Raw genomic sequence first — 19,655 nt, forward strand, 5'->3', positions numbered from 1 at the left:
AAAGAGGTATTTGGAGAACATAATTATTTACTTCTGTACCAAATGCATAGGTATAATAAAATTATATATGAAATGACTTTTTTCCAAAATCCCTGAATGAAGATTATACATATTACCCAATTCATTTGTAGAACACGAAACACACAATTTGAAACCAAAAACTTCAAAAATATCAGCATTTAGCTATAAGGCGAATTTGTAAAAAAAATCTTTCACTGGAAAGCGGTAACTTTCTTATGGAATATTTTGTTTGGGGTTTATGGAGAGACATGGCTATGTCCTTCAACTTTTGAACTATTTATGATTGTTAAGATTTAAAGGCTTTGGCAAGAAGGAAGCAAAAATTGTGTGGCAATGATGCAGCTTTGGCAGTCCTTTGGTGCACTTGGTCTTTATGGGTTTCTCATTACCTCTCAACTTATTATAGGACAGTATTACGTTAATGGCCTCTTTATAGTGTTCTGATATTAACTATTTTTAGTTGCCGTTTCAGACATGTATAGAGATTGAGCAGTTTTGGAGAACCATGGATGGTTGGTGGATAGATGGATGGTTGGTTTCACACCACCTAAGGTGAAAATCTCCTACTCATTAAAATAAATAAATAATGTTAAGCTCATACCATTTCTGACGTTAACTGTTGTGACTTCTCCCACAGCTTCAATTCCATCTCCTGTTGCCAAAATGGAGGGAAAGTATTCTTCATCAAATAAATTGTCTTCAAGTAACATTGAATTACCCCAGTTTACCTAATCCTTCTCAGTTCTTACCTGTATTCGGCTCTTCTTAGCTTCTTGGACAGCATCCTCACTACATCCCTCAACTTCAGTTGCAGGTTCGGCTAATAAGAAAATGCGATCCAAAGATACTAAGACTGGATCTTGGCCAAGCCTACTCCATGGAACCTTAAAAGAAATACAAACATCCAATATGATCATCACGTGCAGAAAGGAGTATGCTACTTAGATAGTCTGCTCAATAAGTGCATGCTTGAAGATAGATTGAAAAACATTTTTTATATCAACAACATCAACATCAACAACACCTATATAAAAAGAAATTTTATCAAAGAGGAAGATAAAAGCTAAATTATAAGTAAGGGGATGATAAGATATCCTCCGAAAAAGAAAATGAAAAGAACAAGAAAAAAAGAAAAAGTAAAGGATCCAGCTAGGCAGCCCAGTCTATCTAGATATCAGAAATGGAAACTCCCTTGAAACAGGCATGTGCAGAACACCAGAAAGAAGCCAAAAACAGAAACCCATCCCAAAACCAATCTTGGAACAAAACAGCACAATGCCACAAAAAAAATGACCTCATTCTTCCAAAACCTTTAAAAAGAACCAAGAGAAACTGCTCCAATTCAAGGGGCACACCCAAACCGAGATTCAACCGGCACACACAATTACTTATTTGAAAGGAAAGTACCTACCCTACAATTTATAGATGGAAAAACATAAAATAACCTATGTACTTCATCCTGAACTAAAAAAATATTATCATCATTACACATTAATAATGAACTTCTACGGTTCTACCACAATCCATTACACCCCCCCCCCCCTCTCTTTTCACGCTTTTAATATGTCATCATCCTCAAAATGAAAAATTAACTATGAAAACCAAAAACCAGAAAAGATAAGCTAATAAAAATTAGAAAAATAAGAAAATAAAATAGGTGGTTTGACCACAACTTAGTCACACGAAGTTGGAGAATAAAGCTGGCAAAAAACAAATTAAACAGAGAAAATAATTGAAATAGAACGCTTTCAGAATGCTACTTCATCTTGTAAGTTAAAGCTATCTCTACTATTCATTTCTTCACCAAAGATGAGCAAAGCACAAACTTGGGACTGGGTTGAAGGCATCTCTCCATAGTTTCCAACTTCTTCATCTAAGCTCTTGCTCCTTTCCCGTGATTACTTTCCACCCCATTCTCTTCTTTTCCTCTATTACCATCATTATCAAAGAGGTTTACAGTAGAAGGAAAAGGAAAGGATAGGAGATGCCAACTTTATATATGACCATTCAGAAGAAAAAGCAAAGGAATCTTGACCATCAAGCATAATCAAAACATATATAACCAGACTCAACATATTATACTTCTAAACTTCTGAGAAAAAGAAGTTAATCCCCACCAACCTTAAGTTTCACTGATCCGAGAAAACCTGCTTTGACCTTCACCGGCAATTTTAAAGCATTTAGAGCCTCGGGCTTCAGCTGCATATTCTTCAGCTCCACATCACCTGTTTCATATTTTGGTTTTTGGGAAGAAAAATATAAGAGATACATTAAGAAAAATTGGAGAGGAAGGAGACAAAAAACAACCAAAAGCACACAAATGTACATCCATAAATTCATTAAATCTTTCAAAAATTAGCGACTAAGATACATATATACTTATATTTATGCACAGATTGACCTTGCCAGCAAATGCACATTGATCTTGGAATAACACACCAATGAATCAGGACAGCTAGAACAAATTAAGTATTGAAACTCCAATACACTTGGAGGAAAAGGGAATAAAAGAAACAGTAAAAAACCAGTATAGCCAAATATCATTTGTTAATAGCAGGATTTTTGTCTAATACCTTTTTCCCTCTCATTCAAAACTATATTAACTGGAACAAGGCGCAAATTTCACATTCACCAAAAACACAACAATGTTCAAACACAAGCTGCTGATACAATCACTCGAGCACTACGATTGCGATGGCGCAGTCAACAGATAGAACACTTGAACTTCAATTAAACAAATATAAACGCCCCGTACTTTATTTCAACCACAATAGTTGAGACATAAACTCTATAGTTTCACTCTAATTTCAACTCAGCAGTCAAGTGAAAAATAAAAGCGTTAAACCTTTCGGAAAGCGATTTAAGAAGAAAACGAATAAATAAAAGGAGAAGTAAGGATTTTCTGAACCTTTCCAGACACTGATTTTGAGAGCTTCTTTGTTGAGACCCCTTACATAATTGCCAAGGTACCTCTGCAAAAGGTACGCTACCTGATCCTCCAGCATCTTGTTGCCGAGTGATCATACACTCAGCACAATGATGATCGTAACGGTTACACAGACGAAAACGACGACGAATGACGATAGTGATCAGAAGAGAAAGAAGATACTGAGAGATAAAAAAAAACTGCACAAGGAATCGATGATTCGGAACTTGAAGGCCACGTTGTCGCTTTGGTCCCAAGAAAAAAATAAACAAAGAAAAATGAAAAGTTGAAAACGCTGTAGCCTCCTTGCTCTAGAAGGTAGTCCAACGAGTGCAGATCGCAAAAAATTAGGGTGTCAATAAAATTACATTATTTAACTAACAGGAGTTGACCACGTAGGAAAACTAATCACGTGACTTCACGTGACACTTACGTGGCTGTTTAATAGAAGCGTAACATCCGTGGTACACTGGTACAGACCGCACTGGAAACGGTAATATTTATTAATTAGAGCACTTGCTAATAATATGAAGGCGGTTAACCATGGAAATGACGCATTTACCCTACAAGAATGCAAATTGCAAGTAAACGACTATGTGGACGTGGCATGATCTGCCTCAATGAAGCGCAAGTCAGCTCGCCACCTCGCGTTATGTGAATAATGCAATTCCTTCTACATTCATCGCATATTTTCTTTTCTTAATCTGTATTCACACTTCATAGCATATTTTAATGTAAGTTATTAAATATAACATATAAATATTACTGTAATTTTTTCGATTATGCATGTTACATATTTTGAAAAAATATATATATTTTCCCCATTCACAAATGTAATGCTATGCAGTTAATTTCAAAAATTTGCTAGAAACAAAAACTTTTGTCGAGATTAAAAAATTAGTTTTATGCTATTAAATTAAGGGAATAAAATTTCTAAAGTTATTTTAAAAAAAAAAATTCTAATGCTCACGAAACGATGTGATTTTGAATTAAAAGATTACAAAATTAATAATAAAAATTATTATAACTCTAAAATAAATTAAAATTATAAACACACTGTAATTTTTGCTCAAAACAATATCGTTTCAATAAACATTAAATAAATTTTTCTAAAGTAACTTTAAAAAAATTACTCTTGAATTAAAACAAATTGTCAAATAACCTTTTGAATTAAGGGGGAAAATTATATTGCTAAGGATTCGGATTTACACTAAATTATATATTTAAATATATATATCATTAGATTTACAGTGTGCATATTTCTAATTTTTATATTTCCTTTCAAGTTGTGAATATATCACGATGTATGTCTTACACATGCAATCATATTATTATTAGCAAACTCATAAAACAAAATTGTATTCTAATATCAAAACGAAAAGTGAAAAATTTAGCAAAAATACTTTTTTTCTCACAGCGATTTAAGTAGTTGAATGGTCACGCGTGACTTACGCCACCAACCACTAATCAAAGGCAAGCTAGCAGCATCTTCAACTGCAGCAAAATATCGCATAAATATGATAATTTCCTTAATAACTTAAAATTTACAGGACTTCCACCTCCCTTATCTGCTGTTCATTATGTTGTAATTAATGAAATTGTTAATATTAATCATTTCTAGTAATTTATAATGGGTTCAATCAGTCACTTGATTTTATACTTCTGTGAATATCACTTTCATTCTCATTGTAAATATATACTCATTCATTTTGTATCTACTATTCCAAGTAATTATCTTTAATTTCGCTTGTGACAAGAACTGGAGTGGCGTCTCCCACTCCTATGGTTACCCAAGCATCTTTAAATCGGAGACTTTAGAAAAGAGACCGAGACCAACAAGGACCCAAACCCACTCCATCAAAACACAGCATAGATAAATAAATACCCATCTTATGTAATGGATATTGTAGAACTGTCTTTTCGCTGTTGGGTCATACACAAAAGAAGCCTGCACCCTAGTCCCTCGGCTTCACAAGTCCAATATAATCCAAATCCTGGTAAATCGGAAGACCTTGGAAATAATTTTCTTGGGTTTGATGCTTACCCTTCCAGGCCCATCAAACTAATTAACACAAAATGTCTATTGAGTCCCTGGCTAACAACATTCTACAATTTCTTGGGAGATTTTGCTGCACATGGAGGTCCCTGTCATTATGATTGTGGGAGTAGATGCGAGCCAGTCCTCCACTATATTCTCTTCTCTATAAGTATGTGTAACAACAGTGTGTCAATTTTGAGCTAAGAGTTTTCGGAGTGTGTAAAGTTTTCTTATTTGTCCCATGGCATCTAAGAATAAATATTTCTAAGATGTATAACTACCCGATTAAATTCATTAACGTGTGTTCCTGAATAGGTGTACTTCTTTTATTTGAAGTGCGTAAGGTCTTTGTATGAGATACAACCCGTTAGTGAGAGATTTTTTCAAGTATAGGCTTTGGAGCTTCTTCCACGTGTCCAGTGTAGTTTCTTCTTCCTCCACTTCACACAATTCTTTATTTGATAGATTGAAAATTCTTGTGTTACCAACCTTCTCGTCAACTCCGCAGTTGGAACGGTTAAAACAGGTGTTGCTGTACGCATTATGCCTGCAGTCATAACTTTACTATCAGCGCCTTTTTTCCAGACAATTTTTCTGTTGGCCAAAATAGCATGCATTTTGACATTCCATGAGCTGAAGCTAATTTTGCTATCAAATTTTTCAATCTCACAATTGCTTGACATCTTTAAAGCTATGATACCTGTTAAGAGTGTTAGTGTTAATAGTGTAGAAGTCCCACATTGAGTGTGTCTCTTTGTATTCTTCAATTGGTTTGCTATATAATAGCACCAATGTTGTGTAGTTTAATACAACAAGGATTACTATCATTTCCTCTTGTATCTATGAGATTTAACATGGTATCAGAGCCTCATGTCCCGGGTTCGATCCTCGCCGCCCCCCACTTTCTTTCAAGTGGAATTTCTTTGTTCGCACAGGTAGGTGGGCCTGTGCATTGTCCACCCTTCAAGCCCAGTGGGCTCTCGTGTGAGGGGGCGTGTTGAGATATATAAAAACCATTAATGTAGCCTCACCCAACAGCTTAAGCTTTTGGATTGAATTAGTTCTTTACAACCCTCATGCAAGACATGCTTATAATCCACCTTCTCATTAAATCTCATCAATAGATATACATTGTCCTCATCTATTAGTTTGACCACATTTTCTTAAGTTCCATTAGAAATCTCACTCCCAATTGTTGGATATGGCTCATATTTCGAATGCTGACGAAGGCCTTTGTTGGCGGGGTCAACAAAAAGGCAATTGTGGGGGGTCCATGAGAGCCGCCCTAGCAAGGGTTTACGGGAAAACGCCCCCGGCCCCGTATAGGCCTAGTACTATTGTGGGCCTTTGACATATTGTAATTTATTTTTACTTAGTTGTTTGGGTTTGGACCCTTGAATAGCTGTTATTAGGATTTTCTAAATTTTATTTATATTCCCTTGTAAATCAAATGACTTATAACGAGTGACGGTGAGATGAATATAATACAGACAAAGACAAGCTGAATGTAGTCTATATTGGGTGAATCAAGATAAATCACTATCTCGATCTCTATCTTCCCTTACTCTTTTCGTTTTTCGATTTTGTATGTGTGTCGATTTCCAACACGAATCTCATTCTCATCAACTTGATTATTATAGATTTGCTTCGCAGCTCATAGTTTGCTTTGTGCGAACTCTTTAAGACCTTGTATACAAAACACAAAGGATCTTCGTCGCCTTTAGCTGTCAAGTATTCATGCATATCTTTTTCCTCATCTCTTTTTTGCATTTTCATTTAGTCCTCTTCCTCACAATGAGAAGCGCCTCCATCACCATTCAACTGTAGCACTCTGTCTTTGTAAGAGATTGCTTCCCTTCTATCACCATGAGTGGGACCTGACTACTTCAAGGCTATCTATTTTGGCCTCAGTGTTAACTGTTTTGGCTCCATCAGAACTTCACAAGCATTTTCTTGGTTCTTCTCAACTATTTCTTTGTCCATAGTAGAGACCTCATGTTACGGAAGTGGAATTGGGGCACCTTCGTGGGCAAAGAGTTATATAAGTAAATGTAATATATACATATGAGTTAGTGTATTGCTGTTGTTAAGAAGATAAGTTAGTTATTGTTGGGGTTATTGTAGTTGATATAGCAATTAGTTAGCTGATGTGGAAGCTTACCACAAGATGTATAAAAAGAGAAGTATTGTAGCTCTTTGAGAATATCGAATAACATAAATCAATTTCAGTTTCTTGTTTCTTGTTCTCAGAACCTCAAGCCTCTAACATCAGTACTTTCATTTTTTAACACCATTTTTCATCATGGATGAACAAGAGTCTGCGTCTCCACCATCCCAAGAACTAGTTTCATCACTTCGTGTTCATGAGCAAACTGATACAAAAGGTTTGTGTCCCTTGTATCTTCATTTTTTGCAAGAACTAGTTTCATCTCTTCGTGTTCATGAGCAAATTGATACAGAAGGTTCGCGTTCCCTGTATCATTTCGTCCCACACCAAAAATTGGGTTTTCTCACTGCTCCTTTTATTATTCTTCCTACATATTGTAGTGAGTCCCAGAGTCAGCCAACGAAGGATGAACCCACAGTTGTTCCAGTTCGTGTTCCTGCATACTGTTCAGGAGTCATTGCGGGTCTTGAAGTCATGCATACTCTAAACTGGCAAGAGTGTTCCCCATCCGTGGCATAAAATTCATGCAAGAAGGTCACTGTCGTGAAGACCCATTTGACAAATAAGTGTACTTCTTTTGCCGACGTAACCAATAAAAGAAATTTCTCTCGCTGGTGTAAAGATCTTTGTTGTTGCTCCATCAAAGCCTTTGGTTCCATGTGTGTCAAAGGCTGCGATAAAGAACTTTGAGATACACCACCCTAAAAGTTAGCTCGAAGGGTGGGAGTGTCCAAGGCCTTATAAAGGCCACATTAATTGCACATACAATCAATGTAGGATTATATATCTCAACACGCCCCCTCACACAAGAGCCCATTGGGCTTGAAGAATAGACAATGCAACAAGTCCAGCCTACCTGTGCTAAGAAACGCCACAAGAGAAAGTGGGGGGCGGCGAGGCTCTGATACCATGTAAAGAACCTTGGATACACCACCCCAAAAGCTAGCTCAAAGGGTGGGAGTGCCCAAGGCATTATAAAGGTCGCATTAGTTGCACATACAACCAATATAGCACTATATATCTCAACAGCTGCCAAGACAAAGGTTGTGGTTAAAGCTGTAAGGATAAAGGTATACTTTTCGACTCTTACAAGGATATAAACAAGGGTTCAGTGTGTATTTTTTAGTTATAACTATGTACCACAGATAGTACATAATTATAATATTAAAGTTATATTTTTTTCACTTTTTATGTCACCAGACAACTTCTAAAGAGAAAAACAACTTTAATATTATAAATATGTACTACATGTAGTACATAGTGTGTCATTTAAAAGGACAAATTTTTTTTTTACAAATAAAATGAGTAAATTATGTAAACGGGTGGGCACATCTGGCAAAAAAATTAATTTATTGCATTTTAAATAAAAAATTACAAATTTATGGTTATTTTGAAAATATTTACGCATTTTTTGCACAATGTCACATCCAATTTGGGCGTCACATGTCACGCCTCATTTAGGCGTGACACCCGCGTGGGTCACGCCTAAATGGGGCGTGACATGTGCTGCCCAAATTAGGCGTGACACATGCAGACATGTTGCCTCCCCAGGGCGTGAATGTTGCAAAAAAGTATATATAAACCCTTATCACTCTATACACTCTTCACAACTCTTCTCTACCATCAATTCTTATATTTACATACATAATTATTAGCTTAAATTTAGTCTTTTGTTTTATTTGTTATTCCATTTTAAAATGAGTTCACATTCTGATTATGTTCGTATTGTGTTATATTACAATGGTAGGAAGGGTGGAAGGCCGACGATGTGTCATGTTTGAAGGTGAAAAAAGGCCAACAAGTATCCAACGCAACGCAACCATTGACGAACTGCATCAGAGAATTCGTCAGAAGTTTACTCTTCATGGTAACCAATGTATCACTCAGATCACCACAAGGTTATGGCAATGCGATCAATACATTAGTTTGCAAGTGGTTGATGATGAAGACGTCAAGATGATAATGGAAGAATTTTTCAACCAGTCAAGGAAATATTTTCTGGAGTTGTATGTGGACATTGCCAGAGCAGATGTAGCCTTACCGGTGAGGTCAGTTGCTTTAAATTCTCCACGTCTTGCATCAACGTCCGCTGCTCATACTTCTCCAGTTGCTAACATTTCTGAGGGAGATAAAAATGATCCTACTTGGCTTATGCATGACGACGACAATGATGATGAAAATATCGCAATGGAAGAACATCTTCTGGCTGAGGATGCTAGTGCATCTGAAGGAGATGACTGTGGTGACAGGGGCGCGTCTCAAATCCCAGTATACCATTAACCAGTGGAGTCTCAAATCCCGCAACTTAATGACATGGGCTCCGCACAATTAGCAGAACATCATCAAGGTATTTTAGAGAGTAACTCCTATGTGATTTAGGGTGTTTGAATAATGTATTAACAAGTTTTAATTCCTATATGCAGGTGACAATGTTGTTATTCCTTTTTGCGAAGGAATTCCACATTACACACATATTGATTGGAGTTATCGAAGCGAACAAGAATCATGCACTGATGGTTCAGTTTCGGGATAGGGATCAATACAAGGTCTGTGGCAACTCGTTGACAAATTGTTTGTGAACCAAGAATTTGCAACGAAAAAGGATGTTCAAATGGCATTGAAGCTCAACCTCATGAGGGAGCATCAAGATGCAATTGTAATTGAGAGCACATCGTCAAGTGCATGCCTGAATATGTCGTATGCGTGCAACATGTATAAATCCAGCTTGTGTGAGGTAATCGACGACCATGTATAAATCCAACATGTCGGGTCTTCAACTGACGAACATGTTCCGAAGGACCTCCCACCTATACGGCCCAGGTACGATATGTATACTAGGATCGGTAAGCTCTAGCTCATGATCGGATGCAGAACCCCTAGATGATAATGAATCAGCCATGATAAAAAACTATACAAAGTTGAGAATTTATTGTAATCGTTAATTTATAATAAAATTATGCATACAAGTGTAATACAACATTGAAAATAATTTACAAAACAACAACTTACAACATGTAACAACAACATTTATTTAAAAATTAATTAAGCAAATTCCTAGGCTATCAAAAAAAAATTAAGCAAATTCCTAATTCACTATCAAAATTATTAAGCAAAAACCCTAAATCACTAATTCATTCGTAACTACATAATATTATCATGCATAGGTCATTAATTCATTCGTAAATAATTAATTCGTACAAATTATCACATGTTCCTAACAATTTTATAATCAAGTATATTAATTCCTTATTAATTAATAATAATACCTAGGTCACTAATTAATTTAAATAATAATAATACCTAGGTCACTAATTAATTCGTAATTAAATAATAATAATACCTAGGTCACTACAATATTCCTAAGTCACTACAGCATTCATAACTCACTACAAAATTTCTAAGTCACTGCAAAATGCTTAAGTCACTATAAAAATTTTCTAAGTCACTAATATACGTTAAACCCTAACATATTCGTAATGTAGCACTGTAATTTAAACATATACATAGCAGGTATTAAAAATTTACTTTTGTTAGCAGAGCTTCGCTACACAAATTTCCACGTAAAGTAGAGAGCACAATCGTCTTAGAGAGAGATTAGAGTAAAGTGCGAAATGATAAAAAAGAAAAAATAGGGGTTTATATAAGCTGCATGGGTCACGCCACTTTTGGGCGTCACATGTCACACCTGGTTTGGGCATGACCCACCAGGCAGTGACGCCCTCTTTGGGCATGACATGTGACGCCCAAAAGAGACATGACATTGTGCAATAAATACTTAAATATTTTTAAAATAGTCATAAATTTATAATTTTTTATTTAAAATATAATAAATTAATTTTTTTTGCCGATCATATCTAGTTATGCTCCCAAAAATAATAATAAATAGTTTTGACATATGCTGATATGGTCTATTATTCTTACCTCTACATCCATATAACAAAATAATAGTTATAAAATATAACCCATTTAATGGTTTTATTTTTATTAAAATAGAAGTTGCTTGTCATTAATATTAGAAATCTAAGCATCTACCAACACCCAACTTCCTTATAAGCAAACTAATAGAAATTTTTTTGTTTAGCTACCTTACTTCTTTTATTTTATTTTTACAAAAATAAAAAATACAAAATGGGGGAATGAAGTTACCTCCTTTTCAAGTGGATCACGGACGCATCCACTGTTTAGCTGAGAATAAAATGAAGAAGGGTCATGGACGTTGCAGGAAAGTTAAGCAGAAAATCCTCCTATCATATTTGTTTCATTTCATTTCCAAATAAAAAATTAAATCTCGTACCTTGAAAATTTGGAAAAAAAATTTAAAATATTACTATTTTAATAAATAATTACGAATAAGTTGTTGTTTCGAACTTATATACGAATCAATGCACTCATTCACGTCCAAATTAAACGTGACTATTCACGCCTAAGTTAGACGTGACTCCCAAGGCATTCACGCCTAAATTAGGCGTGACTCGTCTGGTATTGACACGTGCTACAAAAAATTAATAGTTTAACCATAAAACTTTATTAGGTCATAACTTTTGACTCGGATATCCGAATGAGGTAATTCTTTTTTTGATTCCACATAACATTTTTCAGATCAACGCAATGACATCTTATTTGATATATTTTATCTCTCATAAACACAATTCAAATTTGCAACAATGATACTATAAAGATGACACCAAAGTGGATTAACTCATCTATAAATAAGGATACTTAATGTCATATTAAAATATATACTTGTACCAAGTGTTTGAAAAAAAATAGTGCACAAGGTTTTTTTTTTTTTTTTTTGGTAAGCAATGCAAGGTTATTTATTTAATTATTAAAATATATACAAAATTATATAATATTCTACCAAGTGTTTATAATATTTATTTAATTATTATTTTTATTAATACAGATTTTTCAAATTGTTTTTTGAGTTTAAATCACAAATTAAATCTTTATTTTGTTTTTCTTATTAATAATAATTTTTTAAATTTTTTTGGTAATACACTATATAATACAAATATTGCAAATTTGAATTGTGTTTGTGAGAGATAGAATATATCAAATGAGATGTCATTGCGTAGATCTCGAAAAGTTATGTGAAATAAAAAAAAATTAACTCATTCAGATAGCCGAGTCAAAAATTATTGCTTTCCAAAATTTTACGGTTCATAAGTTATTATTCACGCCTAAATTAGACGTGAATACCTCGGGTGTCACGCCTAATTTGGGCGTCAGATGATTCACGCCGAAATTAGGCGTGAATGCCTTGGGTGTCACGTCTAATTTGGGCGAGAATAGTCACAGCTAATTTGGGCACGATGAATGTAATAATTTTGAAATAGCTATCTATTCATAATTATTTATTAAAATATTACTATTTTAATTTTTTTTTTCCTGAAAATTTGAGATATTTATAATTCACGCCAAGCCGCAGATGGCGCTATAGTAATTTTCGCCGTCCAAACTCCAATATTCAGTTTCTCTTTCTAACAGAAATATTATTTAACGCCTGCTTTTGTTTTGAGCACTCTTTTTTCCTTTTCAAAATCCAACTGAACATCCCTAAATTCGTTTTCTGATTATTTTATATATTAATGATATTAGTAAGGCTTCGTCGGTATCACCCGCATAAAACTTAATAAAACTATGATTCAATTACAAACACATTTACATTTACTATAACAGCTCGACATTTTTTTTTCTAAATCAAGAAAATTAGTAAATAAATAAATAAAACAAAACAATGATAGAATACTTTTCTGATTTTTAATTATCTATTCCTTCTTTTCAACAACGATTGTTCCCCTCCTCAAAATTTCACATGCCTCCACCAAAATTCCATAGTGCTTCTCGTCATTGAGGTTCGTCCATGTGCCTTAAAATTTGTTTCTATGGACTCAAAATATTTAACCTTACAAAAGCTGATAAATAGTCCAGTAGTAGAAAGGGAAAGATATATTTAGTTCGTATTGAGTTTCTTGGTTAAAACTTCGAAACCGACCATGTAAGATACAACAATAACATAAAAAGAGAGAAAAAGAAAACGTTGATATATAATATATGTAAAAAAATATTAAAAAAAAAACCCCGAAAATGGGCCATTTCGAAGAGAGGATCACACAAGCAACACGCTTCTCAACTTCATGAACAAAAATTCCTGCTGAGGGGATCGCTTCTCTCTTGACCCTTCTTCGGGTAAAGAAAACTTTACTTTTACTTTTCATTCTTCAATCTTATTTCTTTTTCCGGAAAACACCGTAGCAGTTCCACTATTCACTCTTATAAGCCTATTCCGGAAAACTAACCGGCAGCAACTGCCCCAGTACGAAAGGAGTAATCCTGGGCCTTGTTTGGGGAAGCAGATTTGTTTTGTTCCTTTTTTCTCAAAGCCTTCACGGAAGAAGAAAGGTTCCTATTCTTCTCCTTAGCTTCGTCTAACTCTATTTGTTCTTGCCTGCACTCTTCGCTACAAAAAGGAGTGTCCCCTCTGAAACAAGTATGCAATTGAAACCGCCATCAGAAGCAAATACATGGAGATCTAGTCAAATTCATTCTGAAATTAAAAATTCAACACCAAACAAACCAAGAAAAGCCAAATAGGTATTTTCCATTTTCTTGTATCTGGAATTTTTCATTTTCAACAGATCATAATAGACGAATAAATAAAACCCTAGGTTTTAAATCTGAATCAAAATACATAATGGTTCAAACAATTGATATTGAGAGTGTATTAAGAAATCTTGGAATTACATGTCTAAGAACACAGATCATGGGCAGCTAACCTGTACATGAAGATGTCTCTATTATCTCCGAGTGGCTTCTTGCAAAGAAAACATGTTTCAAGGAAGTGAGGTTGGTGATCTTCAAATCTGGCATCATAAAATCTCCCAGATCTTGACGAAGAAACAGAAAGGTCCCTGAAACGTGTATTATAAAAGGAGGCATAACCCAAAGTCCGAGACACAAAACCACGTTGGTAATGGAAGTGATTATGCCCAGAATACCCAGGCTCCATGTCTGTTAAAGAAGCCAAACCATCGTCTTCTTCAGAGAAACAATGTCTTTTGATGGAACCAGCCATGATTTTTAACAGTTTCTGTATTTGAAATGTGAAGGAGAGAGAGAGAGTGTGAGAGAGGTAACGAAAGCGGAAAGGATGGGTTTATAAAGGGGTAGGTGAAGGCTTTTGTTGGTTGCGCGGAACTGAGAGAGCTATAAACAGCGGCAGGTTACAACTTACAAGAATCCGTCCCAGTGAATCCATTGGATTAAATTACCTGCATCTTCCATTTTAAAATTATTTTCATTTCTTCAATTTTATATTTTTAAGAATTGCGTAATTGAAGGGCCACCTGTTTGCCTTTGTTGCCATTGTTGTTATAGAAATTTACGACTGATGCCATGGAATGCGGAAGAGAATGGAAATGGATTCTCTCCTTGTGAAAAAAGAATGAAATATAATCATATAAAAAGTAAATTAATGATTATGATTTTATAATTATGTAATAATATTTTTTTCTCTATTCTTTTATCATTATTGATTCAATTTTGTATAAGTACAATTCTTTCACATGATCATATCCTATTTTATTTTATTTTTCACGAAAATGGTTATTAGTGTGGCAGTTTTGTGGTTTGGGGAAAATTATGAGGGCTTTAACGGAGGAGGAAAAGATGTTGCAGTTCCAAATCTCCGAAGTGGTAGGCCCCAGTTTCGACCAAACCGCACATGTCTCTCTCCTCTTCCTTGTCCTCTCCACGTCAATTCGTGCTGGGAGAGTAACGGAAGTTTGGGCCCAAACTCGCGTAACGCGCGTAAAAGCAACGGTCACACCGCCTTAGTCCTACACTCTTACTCAGGTTTTCTCAAGAGCTAATTAATGGGACCACGGCCCCGCCTCATAAATTCAACACTGATTGAATTGTTTTTGGAAAGATTCTCCGTAATCCCACAGGTTCTTTGAGCGTCTATTGACTGATTGATTTTAATCTTAATTAGCCAGTACCCCTCTTAGGAATTATCACACCAGATTCTTCAATGAATTAATAACTCTAACGAACGTTTTAAAGAAAATTTCTAATTAATCATGGGATATTTAATATTTAACAGTATACTTATGGCATAAGAAAGATGTGTATTAAATATTTTTCCGTTTTGAATATATTTAATATATTTTTATATTGCTAACTCATATAAAAATGAATGAATTTTATTGTTGAGAGAGAGAAAAAACTCACTAATGACATAAAAAATATTTTTGTGATAAAACCAAAACATCAAATTCCATATATATATATATATATAGGTTTTAATGTTTCTATAATAAATGTAGATAAGTTATCTACATTCGTTTTCAAAACGACGTCGTTTTATGTTGAAAAATTAATAAATTATAATGAAAAAGATCATTTTAATCCTGAAATAAATTATAATTACAAAAATACCTTGATTTTCGTCCCAAAATAACGTCATTTTGGGCTCAATCTAGATAAGTTATTTACATTGACTGTAGAAAAAATGAACACACACACACATATATATATGAGGATAGGATATTGTGACAACCAAGTCATGTTACACCCATGTGACAACCAGTCAATCTCACCGTTAAATTAGGTTTTTGATCTAACGATCCAGATTTAATCCTTATATACACCCTCACTTCCCCTTCTCTCTCCCATTTCTCTTTGATCATACTCTCTCTTTTCCCTTCTCTCTCTTCCCTTCTCTCTCATCATACTATCTACCGCCGTCGCGCACTCCGCCGCCGCCGCCGCGCCTCCCCCTCTAATTCACTGCCGCCCTCACGCGCGCGTGTAAGTTGCGCCACCCTCTTCACACCGATAGCGCATGGAGGCTCCTCTCCGGTCGTGGCTGGTTGCGTTCTTCTTGTCTCTCCGCGACGATTCTGGATCTGGTCTTGTTTTGGTGTTTTGACCTCGTTTTTCGTTGACGCATAGATCCTTCTTCTACCGGTTCGTTGTGTGATCTGTCTTTCTGATTTCTTTTTCTAATGTTGATTATGGATTCCCCTATCTCTTCTGTTTTTGGGTCTCCGGCTGGCTACAAGTCGAAGTCCACTATTTTTTCAAATTATATCCTTGCTCCGCTGAGTGTGGATAAATTGGATAGGTCAAACTATGATACTTGGTTGTCAGATCTGCGACTTTTGTTAGATGGGCAGGATTATACATCACATCTCACTACTAAGGCTGATTTTGTGGTGGCTAATGAGCGCACACGATGGAAGATGATTGATGCTCAGTTATGTAGTCTCATTAAAGCTACTCTTCATCTGTCAATTAAGCAGGTTTTTTGACCTGCCAATACCTGTGAAGCAATTTAGAGTTAGGCAAAAGCATTGTACACCAATGATACACAGCGACTTTATGGTGTGTGTCATAAATTGATGACTACCTTTGCTCCTCGAGACTTCAATTGTCCTATGACTGAATATTTGGGGAAAGCTCCGAGTTTTCTTCATGATCTTGATGAACTTCTGCCCCTCACTGGTGATGTTACTGAGGAACAGGGACAGTGTAATACACTTTTTATGCTGTTCATTTTATATGGTTTACCTGACCAATTGTTTGCCAATCGGGATCAAATTTTGGGATTTGCTACAATTCATACACTAGATTATGTGATGTCTACCCTGCTTAGGATTCCACCTAAGCCCTCTACGTCACCAGCACCTCTTATGACGCATGTACCTCCAATTGATACTGTTGATTCTTCTGCCCTTGCTGCTTAGGGTTATGGTCGTGGATGTGAACTCTCTAAGGGAAAGCTATTATGCACTCATTGTTATCAGACCAATCATACTGTTGACCGTTGTTGGAAGCTACATGGAAAGCCACCCCAACCTCCTCGGAATGCTCATGTTGCTCAGGCTTCCTCTAGTACTTCTGCTTCAGGGTTACATTCTGTTGCACAACCTCCGATTGTTCTTCTTAAAGAGTTTATGACTTGATGGTCTGAGAAGCAAACATCGGGTCCTACTAGATCCATTGCTCTCACTGGTAATTCTTTTGCTGGAATCTCTCAGTTACACTCTCTAAGACGTTGGACTCTTGATTCGGGGTCTTCTGATCACATTTCGGGTAATAAGTCATTATTTACTTCCCTTTGTATCATTGCTTTATTTTCTACTATTACTATGGCCAATGCATCTCTGGTTCAATCACGTGGGATTGACACGGTTCTTCTTTTACCTCATTTATCTATGGATCATGTTCTCTATGTTCCATATTCTCTTTTTAACTTACTTTCTGTTAGTCGTTTAACAAAGTCCATTGATTATGTTGTTTCTTTTACTAAAACCTCTGTCATCTTTCAGGATCAATGTTTGGGGAAGGAGATTGCCAAAGGAGGTGAGTCTCGGGGCCTCTATCAATTGTTTCCTTCTTCTTCAGCCGGCTCCACCGTGAATTCTCCTTTTACTATACATGCTCGTGTGGGTCATCCTAGTCTTATAAAGCTTCAGAAGATGGTTCCACATTTATCGACTTTTTATAGTTTAAATTGCGAGTCTTGTCAGTTTGGGAAACATACTCGTAGTACGTTCCCAAGTCGTCTTAGTTGTCAAGCTGTCTCCCTTTTTTCTGTGGTCCACTCTAATATTTGGGGACCAAGTCGTCATTCTTCTACTTTAGGATTTAAGTATTTTGTTACTTTTATTGATGATTATTATATATGTACTTTGTTATTTTTAATGGAAAATTGTTCTGAGTTATTTCTTAGTTTTTAGTTTTTTTATAATGAAATAAAAACTCCATTTGGTATTCCTATTCGTACTTTTCGTAGTGATAATGCATGTGAGTATTTATCTTATCAGTTTCAACAATTTTATTCGTCTCATGGCATTCTTCATCAAACATCTTGCCCTCATACACCCCAACAAAATGGTGTTGCCGAGCGCAAGAACCGTCATCTTGTTGAAACTACTCGTGCTTTGTTAATTGATGGCAATGTTCCATACACATTCTGGGTAGATGCTATACTCACTGAATGCTATCTCATCAATCTGTTCTTCATCACCAGGTACCTCACTCTATTTTATTTTCCCATAAAGTTTTATATCCTTTGACCCACGTGTGTTTGGTTCTACGTGTTTTGTTCATCATCTAGGTCCAGGTTTGGATAAACTAGCTCCCAAGTCTCATAAATATGTTTTTATGGGTTATCCTCGGTCTCAAAAATGTTACCGTTGCTACTCTTCAACTTTACGTCGATACTTTATATCGGCCGATATTTCCTTTTTTGAATCAGTTCCCCTTTTTTGGCTCTTCTATTACTCTTGTGGACACTGATTCTGTTTAGTGATTTCTCCCAGTCGACTCCTTTGAATACCTTCCGCCTTTACCAGTATATGTTTCTGACTCTCCTTCTATCACCTCTTCTCCTAATGAGATCCAACATAGTTCTTCAGATGTTTCTGTGGGCTCACATCCGACTGCATCTCCTCCCTCAGCTTCGGTCCCACCTTCGGATAGTGACCTTTCTGTTGCTCTTCATAAGGGTACTCGTGATACTCGCCCTCCAGCTAGGTATACAGTTAATATTAGTTACCATCGTCTTTCTCCATCATATTATGCATGCGTTTCCTCTTTGTCTTATGTGTTTATTCCTAAGACTACAGGTGATGCACTTTCACATTCGGGATGCAGACAAGCTATGATTGACGAAATGAGTGCCCTTCATCACAACGGTACTTGGGATCTGGTCCCTCTTCCATATGGAAAATCTATTGTTAGTTGCAGGTGAATTTATGCTGTTAAGGTTGGTCCTGATGGTCAAGTGGATCGTCTTAAAGCTCGCTTGGTGGCGAAGGGTTTCACTCAGGAGTTTGGATTGGATTTTGTTGATACTTTTTCTTCTGTGGAGAAAATGTCTACTGTTCGCCTCTTTATTGCCATGGCTGCTATTCGCCACTAGCCACTAGCCACTCTACCAACTTGATATTAAAAATGCTTTTCTTTATGGTGATTTTAAGGAGAAATTTATATGGAGCAACCTCCTGGATTTGTTGCTCAGGGTTAGCCAGGTCTAGTTTTTCGTCTTCGCAAGTCTCTATATGGTCTCAAGCAATCTCCAAGAACTTGATTTGGTAAATTTAGCAATGTTGTTCAACAATTTGGCGTGACTTGGAGTAAAGCTCATCATTCTCTTTTTTATCGTCATTCAACTTCTAGATCTATTTACCTGGTGGTATATGTGGATGATATTGTCATCACATGTAGTAATAATCATGTGATCACTCAGTTGAAACAACATTTATGTCACCATTTTCAGACCAATGATATTGGGAAACTTCGATATTTCTTGGGAATCGAGGTGGCCCAGTCTAAAGATGGAGTTGTGATATCTCAGAGGAAATACGCTCTGGATATTTTTGAAGAAACTGCTTTGTTAAATTCTAAGTCTGTTGATACTCCTATAGATCCAAGTGTCAAGCTTCTACCAAATCAGAGGGAGCCCTTTTCAAATCCTGAGCAGCATAGAA

General features: G+C 35.8%; 2 protein-coding genes across 2 annotated transcripts in view; both read right to left on the minus strand.

Moving 5' to 3' along the window:
* LOC133289951 (uncharacterized) overlaps window positions 1–3,026 on the minus strand; it is a 109,456-nt gene extending 106,430 nt beyond the window's left edge. Inside the window, exons 1-4 of the mRNA XM_061487999.1 lie at window positions 2,930–3,026; window positions 2,143–2,246; window positions 771–905; window positions 623–673 (exon numbers count right to left, since the gene is read on the minus strand). Coding sequence (XP_061343983.1) covers window positions 623–673; window positions 771–905; window positions 2,143–2,246; window positions 2,930–3,026 — 387 coding nt within the window. The remainder of the gene's footprint in view (window positions 1–622; window positions 674–770; window positions 906–2,142; window positions 2,247–2,929) is intronic.
* A 10,156-nt stretch (window positions 3,027–13,182) lies between these two features.
* LOC133289933 (FCS-Like Zinc finger 2-like) lies at window positions 13,183–14,421 on the minus strand. The gene is made up of 2 exons (XM_061487967.1): window positions 13,932–14,421; window positions 13,183–13,636 (listed from the first exon to the last, which is right to left on the minus strand). The coding sequence occupies exons 1-2, from the start codon at window positions 14,228–14,230 to the stop codon at window positions 13,450–13,452; spliced, it is 486 nt and encodes a 161-aa protein (XP_061343951.1). The 5' UTR covers window positions 14,231–14,421; the 3' UTR covers window positions 13,183–13,449.
* Window positions 14,422–19,655: the final 5,234 nt, after the last annotated feature.

This window comes from Gastrolobium bilobum, unplaced genomic scaffold (genome assembly GCF_033153095.1).
Source record: "Gastrolobium bilobum isolate Gb01-03AN ecotype WA unplaced genomic scaffold, APGP_CSIRO_Gbil_v1 utg16824, whole genome shotgun sequence".
Taxonomy (NCBI): Eukaryota; Viridiplantae; Streptophyta; class Magnoliopsida; order Fabales; family Fabaceae; genus Gastrolobium; species Gastrolobium bilobum.